This window comes from Phallusia mammillata, chromosome 3, assembly GCF_965637545.1.
Source record: "Phallusia mammillata chromosome 3, kaPhaMamm4.hap1.1, whole genome shotgun sequence".
Lineage (NCBI taxonomy): Eukaryota > Metazoa > Chordata > Ascidiacea > Phlebobranchia > Ascidiidae > Phallusia > Phallusia mammillata.
Genome location: NC_137254.1, coordinates 28170805 through 28181027, shown reverse-complemented (window position 1 = coordinate 28181027; position 10223 = coordinate 28170805). Strand labels below are relative to the sequence as shown.

Sequence of the window (10223 nt, the reverse complement as noted above, 5' to 3'; positions counted from 1 at the left end):
TGGGCTGGCAAATAACATCCTTGGGATTTAGAAAAGTTGTCAGTAATCGTGCGTTTGAAGTGATTTGGTATTTAACTGAAAGCGACGGTTCTTCATTTGACCGAGTCAGACAACTGCACACAAATGAAACATTGTGTATATCGATGAACACTTTCTCTTACAGCCCAACATACAATCTGAGACTAGTTTTTGTGTCCGACTACGCTGTTGATTTTCGTCCCGAAAATGCAGTCATCAGTCAAGAAAACTTGAGAGATGACGACGCTCTTTCGCGACAGTTTTTGGTAAAGTCAAGTGAAGAACCAATTGAAGATGATGTCCAACCTGTTGACTACACGATTTATGAGGAACGAAATGAAACCGAACTCCGGGAAAAAGTTAAGGGCAGTTTCTTCATCAACTGGAGTCAAATAGCAAGAGAAATCAGCTCAAATGTTTTCAATGTCACCAACAGCAACGTAAACATCGGACCGTTTTAAATATATATTGGTTTTGAATTTGTGCACAACAGTAAATGAGTAGTTTTTTTAGAGCATATTGACCACTTTGTTTCTTTGGTGGATTTATCGAGTTTGTGTGAAAAAAATGTTCCTTTATAAAATGACTTTGTGTGTTATTTCACTTTTGGTGAATATCGAGTTTTGTCTGATTTTGTGCTGTACAGTTTTGTATATATTCTATTGCTTTAAAGTTGATTTTTGTTCGTATTAGTGACTGTAAAAAGTCGAATAAAATTCGAATAAAAAATAAATGTTTTCTACATGCGCGTTGAGCCATGGCAAAAAGTTAAAAAAGAGAAAGACTTTGCTTTGAAAAAAAGATTAAAAAATGAAAAAAGTGCATTTCAATTCATTGCGTCGTTTGTAAGAACTGATTCACCACAAAACAAACACATCCTTGTATAGTGTTCCTATGCTTTATTTTACTGCGATAAACAACAAAGGGTATTACTTTGCTTTGCACAATGTGTCAATCGCCAGAATAGCAACCAGATACGGATGAAATAAATCATATTAAAACAGACGCATACTCTTAATGTAGACATACCAAAACACGATGGTTTTCAGCCAGGCAACACGCTATGAACGGTTTTGAAGAAAATACACGTATAAACGAAATAATAAAAAACACGTTGAAACCCTAACTCCAGCATTGACAACTTTTCTACAAATGGTTGGAAAGAAATAGAAAATATAGCCAAAAAGATTACTAGTCAAGGTCTGTTGTTTCTGATGGGAAACAAAAGAGTTAAAAAACCATACAACGGTATGTTTAAAACGATTATGTTCCGCAAATAAATGTGGGAAATAGATAAGTACTTACATAAATGCACTGGCCAAATAGCATTGGATTGATATCGAATTTGAGATACTTTTCGAACAGGAAATGGCAACAGCTAAAATGGTTGGATAAAATAGCCACGAAATGTACTAAGTGTCTTATATTGCACCAGCAGGTTCTGTTTGTCAAATTTTAGAGTTTTCTAATAAATTGAAGGCAGCATTCAAACTACATAAAAATGATTTCGATAAAACGGCCACCTTCTAAGTTATGCCAAGAGTTAATGTTTGTAACAATGGATTTTGGGGTCCATATTTTTAAATCCATAAGGACACATAACTCCATCATAAATGTAAAGAAAGCCTACAGACGTGTAATAGAAACATAACAATAAGAAAACAATAAAATAAAAAGCCTGGCGGTCGAAAAAGCATAAAAAACAAGGCGGTTTTGTACATGAATTTCTTTGCCTTGAAAAGATTATTTCTCTTTCGGAAAAGCAAATCCATCATACGTATATATGTATATATCACATGAAACTACGTAAAACTGCGATAGATGATTGCGTAAGTTTAAAAACAGCGGTCGCATAAAATCTGCTGGCACAAAACAAAAGGTCAAAGTTCAACTCGAAACTGAATTTAACTTTGTTGCAACTGTTAAGGTTTTGTGCTTTTAAGACTGCAGACGTTGGCAACGAAAGAAATTACTTTAAATAAAAAGCGGGAAGTGGGATTTTTATTTTATTTAGTTCTTTACTGGTTTAAAATATTCTTGTAATGTAAAAATGTACAACGCACAAGCAAGCTTGCATAGTTTGATCCAGCCTTGCGCCAACAGCAAAAGCAGGTCCCCAAAAATTGGCTCCGAAATCTTGAAGTCCACGCTTAGCTCATCCGACGCAACTGCTTGAACTACTTTGACCAAGAGGTGGCGTTAGAGAGAAAGGAAGTGAATGCTGAGAGCAGAAACAGGGTAGTGCCAAACCATCCGAGATAGAACGAGATGTTGGGAATAGCTGCACTTCTATCGGTGGTAGCAGCTATGGCACTCGAAATGACTGAAGAATAACATCCCATGGCCGCAACTCCGCAGCAACCTGAAGCATTGGATTGTTTATAGCTTGTATTATTGGTACATATATTTTATTCCCATAGTGATTAAGGTAGCCATATATAAGCCTTAAAGATCATGTTACGCCAGGCCTATTGTAGGGGTTAAGATTCAAAGTTGTAATTGAAAGTAAACAGAAATACTACACCATCATCTTCTTCAAAAGGACAGGTTTGTGCAATAACAGGACATTTTCTTAAACATTTGGTCACTATAGTGAATTGTACATAAAACCAGTTTGCAACAATTTAAATGTAGCATTTTTACACGTAAATCCTGATGAAACTGGTGCGGAGGGGCAAAATATGTGAGTCCAAACAATCAAGCTAAGTAAAGCACAGTTATGAATATAGTGTTGTTGCCAAGCATATTTTGAAAACTTTGCATTTTTTCTCAATCGGCAATTATATACAACTTATCCGGCGTTTCGACGTCTCATTTGGGGCGTCTTCACCTGGGTAAAGCACACTATCCATCAAATCAATAGCACACAGGGTGTGTTATCATATAGCGCAAAAAAGCTTATGATATTCAGTTATGTTTTGTCACCGAAAGGTTTCGCTCTAACAAATAAAGTTTTCAAACTCACCTGCCAACAAAAAGGCGGCGCCGCCGTAGAAAGCGCCACGGCGTCTCTCGTATTTGTGCAACGCAAAGAAAATATCGATGCACAGAGCCACGAGGCCGAAAATAGCCGATATGATGATAAGTCCACGTGTGGCTTGTTCCAAATCAGAGAAAACTGAAAACCAACAAATGGAATTAATATCGGTCACAGAACCACAACTGTTATTGACTTGTACCAGAAATGTAGCTTCCGGCATTGACTGTACAGAGGTAAGAGGTAAAACTGTTTGTAGTTTTATACCACAAGGTGTACAGTGCTTACTATATTGGCTCCTTCCAAGCTGTATGGGTATCGGTCATGGGACCACATTTTCCGACCAGAAATGTTGGTTACGGTAATGACTGTACAGCACGTAAAGGGGGTACATATAAAATGCTTTTGATTTTAAACCCTATTTCAATAAGACATATTTGTCCGCTTGAAGAACGAAAACATTACGCCCCATTACACTACAACCATCAAGCCGTAAACGTTCAAACGCTATGAAGCGCCAAGAAATAGAGAACACAAAACGTGGGTATAGGACAGGTTACACAACAACAAATCAATATCCTTTAGATTGAGCAGGTTATCGCTGAAGTATTTCACTGGCCGAGGTTTCATTTAGTACAAGTTGCCCGTGTATTTCGGTACACAAACGTTGTTAATCGTTGAAGCTTGTTACCGTTCTTACCGTTGCCGCCTGCCGAGCTGTAGTTTTCGATAGTGCCGCATGTGATGACTCCTCCCTCGCGTGTACAGAATGAGAAGAGTCCCAGGTTGGTGACACTTATCTGCACAGTAGAAGGCAAATTTAAGAAGAATACGAAAGCAATTTCCAAGTACAAAGCCCAAGAAAGTTTGAGCAACCAGGCAACCATTAAAAGAGTATGTTTTTACAGCGGTAAGCCTCACAAATCTGGCTTCAAGTTGAGAAAAAGTGGCAGTCCCAATGAAGTTTTAACGCTGCTACTTACAATGTTGCCGTATCCATTTGTTCAACGAAATGCCAGAGCCATAAATTTGTTTCAGAACTATTCGGGCAGAAGTAAGGACTACAATTTATTCTTTAAAAGTTGTTGTAAGAACATTCCAATGACAGCATTTTAGTGAAATTTTAGTGACTGCAAAAGTGTGCTAGTACTTACGCCAGTTCCGTTAACAGTCACTCTGGTGTACCAGCTCAGGATAATAGCAGCGACGACTACAGCTACACCAATAAACCCCCCGAGAAACGACAGCACGGAAGGGTTGCAAGGCAGCCTTCGTTTTTTGCTGGCACTTGGAGAATAAAGTGGTGGAGAATCTTTATGACTTCTTGGAAGATACGGCTGTGTGGACGAGATGTTGTATGCAGGAGCCGACATGGTATCCTTGGTAATTTTGCTGCGGCCTTGTTCTTTGCTGTAATAACTATCAGTCTTATAGCGTTCCATGGATTCAGTCTGACCTCGGCGAATCTCGCCCTCAATGGTGCTGTATCTATCGCGATCTCGATCAGCAGGGTCTGTTACAAGCCCAGGGACTCTGCGCTTCTCTCGACGGTAACTGTCTTCACGGTCTGAATAGTCTCTTTCTCTGGAGTAGCCTCGATGATGGTGGTGTCGGTGATTTCGGTCGTATGAATAACGTCGGTCTCTGTCACTCATCTCCGAGAAAAGTCGTCCCCGCTCGATATAGTATTTTTTCGAAAGACGGGCTTTCTTGTGTAGCTCAACAACACAAAGCCTTCGTTCGGTGTATCTCGAAAAGCTCCAATTCTCAAGCAGATTCAGTCATTGTTGGCACAGCGCAGAGCTTCAACAGTGCAAACAAAACCCTGTGACGCAAAGCAATTCAGAATCAGTGCGGGTTCGAGCAGTCACAAAACAACATGGGGCGCTAAAATAATAACCACCACTTTTCGTTGTGACGGTCGAGCCGCTCACACTAGTACAAGCCAATAACAATAAACCCCTGGTGCGTTCGTTGTGTACAAAGCAGCTAACGGTCTAATGAAGAAAAGTCGTCACTGCTAGAACGACAAAGTCCTGTTGAACTTGGTTAGATCTACGCCGTGACATTGACTTTCCGGTCTTAATGTTAGGATGTATTTTTACGATTTGTGAGCGCGCATAACAAATCGCTTGGTTGACTCTGAATAAAGGTAAAGGTTATGAACGAGGGGTGTGTTCTATTGTGCCACAAATCTGTGCTACACCTAAATGCCTATGATTATACACGCTGTATTTGCGGTGACTCAGCAAGACGATGTTTTGTTGACCAACTGAATGTAATTATAGTTTATAGCAAATATATAGATTCTTGTCCAACACCATCAACTTAACGTACATCACACAAGCCCTTAAAAATCAGGAAAATCTTAATAACTTTCGTTTCAATAATCTAACTATGCAATATAGCCATTGCTACAAAACAAAAAATTCACACCTGTTGTTAAAGCATATAAAACTGATCTGCAAACAAAGACCACAAACACCACAATTCATTCCACCCGTAGCAGCATGCAAGATAGTTTACCCAAGTAATTTTAACTGTGTCTCGCTAAATATGCATTTCAGCATAGTCCGTTTATGGTAGATAACAATTTCGAGTCTGCATAACAACACCAGAACCTTGTTTTGATCTTGTCTGACTATTAATTTTCTAATGTACTTTAAATTTTTAAAAAAACTAGCTTTTTTATCGGTTAAGTATTAAACAGAAAAGGAAAACTGAACACACAATACAAAAACCGCGACAGTAGCTTCAAAACTAACAAGCATCTATTTTTTCTTCCAGTACTGACTCCTATAAACCACAAAAACAGCTCCTTCCCGCAATACCAGGGTATAGCGAATTTTCAGGCACGAAAAATGAGGGCACTTGCATGAAAAAATACCTCGAGAGCGGCCAGGCATAAAGTGAAACGCATTTCTCAGTCTTGGAGAGGCGAACATTACGTCGCTGGTGAACATTGGTCTAACCTGCAGGCACGCCACAGCAGTAAGCAGACAAATTAGACGGTCTTGTAAGCGCGGATTAAGATATACTCAGCAGGGATTACAACTCGTCATCATGTGTTAACTAGCACCTCGCTGGTAACCATCACAAACGCAACATTTTGGTTGACTGACTTTCAAGGTGTTAACTGTTTCTTGGAAGCGACGTTCTGTGTTTATCGGATTACCTCTGCAACGCCGTTTTGTCTCTTTAATGCTAGTTCTCTAAACCTAAGGGCCTTGAAATGATTATGTATGCATGGCCATGTTTGTAAACAAAAGCAAAACCAAAAAAACCCGATTTTTTTTCCAGTAAGTTCTGGAAACTTTTGCCGTTTTCTGATAACAATAACGTTTTTTATCGGCCCATGGACTTACAATTACTTCACCAGTATATTCAGTCAACTCGCAACACAGAAATCATAAAAAAAAATTAAAACATAATATCTCAGGTCACCAAAAATTATCAAACCATTTCTCGGTCGGGTTTCTCATGTCCATGAATATCTCTGGGTTTATACACTGAATAAGGACGATGGCGCAATTGCTACTAATTAACAACACAATAAAATCATTAACAGCTGGTTAACCTGATGTTGACACTAGAAATTACCCAAGGGTGTTCCACTACAATTTAAATTCAAATTTCACTCACGTAATTGAATTGAGTTTGACTGAGGAAGCCATTAAATCCCATTCACTTGTAATTGGCACGGCCTTCAAATTTGCGCTAGTTTTACAGCAGCACAAGGCCATGACCGCACATAGAATTAATGGGCACGAGATATTAAAAATTGTGGGTCTTTTACGTGCGAATTTGGGCGAGTAAATATAGCGAGATTTTTGTTTATGAAATTGTAGATTAAAAAGATCTTTTGTACGTAATAATATGAGGTGGTTTAAAGTCACATCTAAATTCAGGTTTAATATAAAGGTGTTTCCGAAATGAAATTCTGGTAATAAAGGTTTACAGTGCAAATATCCGTTAAACAGCAGATGTCAACGTTCTCATTGCACAAGTCTTTAAAGGATAACTACTTGTAAAAAATTCCAACGGGACAAAGACACGTTTATGTAAAACTGTTTAACTCACCCTAAAATGCACGTCTTACTTATCAACTATCCCTGATAGACATAGATTAGGAAGAAAAACTCAAGATCCTAAACTGTATACTTCTCTAGTGCAAGTGGAAAACAAACTCATTATGTACGTTTAGGAAGTGTAAGCATCACACAAACGATTTTGTTAATTTTCTCACAACCAATGTCTGTCGTTTCATACATTTAGGTACTAATGACAAGAAACGCATGCGTCAGTCAGTATCATAATAATTCATTTTGACATTTTCACACATACCACCGCAGCTAGACATTGCCTTAATGCATTTCGTTTCTCGTCTAAACGATTTACAGGACTCTTCAATCATTAAAATACCATTAATAACCGTGCAAAATCTAATCAACAACAGCTTCAAAGATATCTTACCCAATACAAATACATTTGGTTTTACCTAACATTGACAAATGATATTTTTAATGCAACTAAATTACAAAACACGGTTGCATGGGACGCCGAAACGTCGATTAAATAAAAACTGTTGGAAGAGCAATACTCGTTTATATACTTTTGTTAGGCTGATTGCGATACCCTATTTAGCCCCAATGAACTGCCTAACCTAGCTCAAATAGTTAAGGTACAGTGGTTTGATTCAACTCTGAGGACCTACACAGCACCAACACTAAGAAAGTTCGATCATAAAGCTGTCACATATGACAATGTTTGAAACAAAACAGTTCGCAAAACGACCGGCCTGACAAACGCTGCCATCTGCTTTAACTCATTTCACCACACCTTAAACTAACTGCTGTCACAAACAATGCCAAGCTGCTGTCCACCATCTGCCGAAAAGACCTCTGAAAACAAATCAACTTCTCGTCGTGTGCCCCAAACTGTAATCGCATTTTAGAAGGCTTTGTAGCACTTGTAGTTGTATCAAATAGTGGCGCTCCAAACCACTGCGCGTCCTCCTAATTGGCTGTAAACTCTGATGTCAGTCGGAAGAAAAGCAAAGCTATGTAGTTTAAATTCCTAAAGGGCGCGCGCGTACTGATGCCAGGCAATCATAACCACCAGCAATAAAGACCTCTTCAGCGGTGCCGTAATCGCTTGAAAACGTCGTTCTAAGGCGCTCTTTACACAAGTGCTATTTCTAATTCGACTTCGGGGGGCAACGCACGGCGGCAGAGAAATTTAAAACACTGTTTGGTTTATTTTTTCGGGCAAAGCGTGACAGTGGATATTATACATGACCATTCTGTGACGGCTGTTTATCTCTTTACGGCAGGGACTTAAACAAAACACTGAGACTCCAAACATATCAAATAAATTTGGTCTTACCGATTGTTGATATGACTTGGGCTTATTCCTTAATGAGAAATTCACTGTCAGATAAAACATAAGCCCGTTTTTTCAAATCTCTATCAAATTCGAAGTGGACTTGACCAATGCACTTCAGCTTTATACTTCAGGCTTGGTTCCTTTTACAGAACACAGTTTTAAATATGCAATGAAAAACCTGTTGTAAAGAGCCCTTAGAACCACATGGCGCCTTGTGGTAGGTCTGAGTCCCTGTTACCCTACTGGTGTTTTTAAATAACGTTTAAGTGCCTTATAAACCAACGTATAGGTTCAGTGCATTGTTTCTAGGCATACGTTTCAGACTAAAATCCTTCAGAAACCTTACCAGAAGTATCTAAAAACCACATTAAACCAAAAAGCGTTTACTTGGTATAAAGAAGACATGCTTTCTTCACTAATCCCTTGCTGGCTTTAGATTCAGACCCTGATGTGGGAAAAGCTTTCCTGTGTAACAAGAACATATCTCTTCCATTTGGTTCAAAGCTCATTTCCATCTCAAGCCCAAAAGGATTCAATAACTACCTTTAAAACAGAACTAAACCTCGGTTCAAAATTCTGGGTAACTATGTGCAAGCGGCGGAACCAACTACTTCGCCTCAAAGGGCATTGGGATTTCCGTTTTTATGCGGACATATTTAACCAGATAATAGCCTCACAAGTATACACACCCACGCTACAGCATAAACTGCAAAAGCAACGTTACAAAGAGATCAAATAAAGCCTTTACCGTACGCAGTTGTATATGAAGCTTTAAGGGTCTGTAAATCAGTAACCGCCTATCCGCTATTTGTCTGACGTGTGTGTTTAGTGTCACGAGAATGACGTCGTTTCGATGGTGTCACGTGATCTGAAAGATTAATGTCCCTCTGAATGAAGTTTTTGTGGTTTATGAAAGGTTTGATATGACATGATGACATCGATCGACAAAAATGAAGACAATGGCGGGTTGGTCGGCGAATAAACCTACTTCTAAACTCACAATACAAACATGCCCAAATCCGTTAAAAAAGTGTAGCAGGTTTTTGTAAAGTTTGCTCTGAAGTCTGTCACAAAAGTTGTGTTCCTTGGGAAGAATTGTGATGATTTCACAGGTACTACTTAAAAAGACAACGGTTATAGGCAACCGACTTTTGTTAAACTCGCGTCAGCAATTAAACTGTTTGATAACAGATTTGTTTGAACTGTATCAAACATTCATCTAACACCAGAAACACACCTAACACGAAACTTCATGAAAACTTGTTCCTAACATAATCTTAATTTATCAGGGATTTTTAACAATTCTAAAATTAATGCTGCCACGTTCTTGCATCTGTTCTTCAATCTGATGTAAATAATTGACATGCAATGTTATTGATTCTGGCCTGACAAACAATCTGATTAATTATTGTTATATTTACCTTAACTTTCGTCCGTTGAAAAAAAAAAACTTATACATTCGACTCTGGAACTTCAAAACAGCCAATACAAAAAAACAATGACAAACAGGCAAAAACGTCAGTTAAAAACACAACAAGGTTCGGAAAGAATCAACAAAACAATTCTCCTTTTACCAATGCTTCGTCACCCTGTTGTAACAAGCTGCTTGTAAGTCGACGTACTCGATGTGGAAATCTTGCGAAAGTAACCTCGTCTCTTGCAACACCTGGACTTTCTAAAATTAGTCTTTCCTAGTCTGAAACTCAAACTCCCCAATTCGCAAAGAAAACTTTTCAGTGACGACGAAAGGCACACTTCAAATCATACGTTTGTTTGAACTCAGGAAATGTAAATAAGAGTTTCATTTAACCAACTATATTGGCTTAAGACCAAATATATTTAG

At 38.6% G+C, this 10223-nt stretch overlaps 1 protein-coding gene across 1 annotated transcript; it reads right to left on the bottom strand.

Annotated features, from left to right (window-relative positions):
- Positions 1-897: 897 nt before the first annotated feature.
- On the bottom strand, positions 898-4913 carry LOC145218700 (uncharacterized). The gene is made up of 4 exons (XM_080086107.1): positions 4150-4913; positions 3696-3795; positions 2984-3136; positions 898-2380 (listed from the first exon to the last, which is right to left on the bottom strand). The coding sequence occupies exons 1-4, from the start codon at positions 4648-4650 to the stop codon at positions 2196-2198; spliced, it is 939 nt and encodes a 312-aa protein (XP_079942233.1). The 5' UTR covers positions 4651-4913; the 3' UTR covers positions 898-2195.
- Between the last annotated feature and the right edge of the window lie 5310 nt (positions 4914-10223).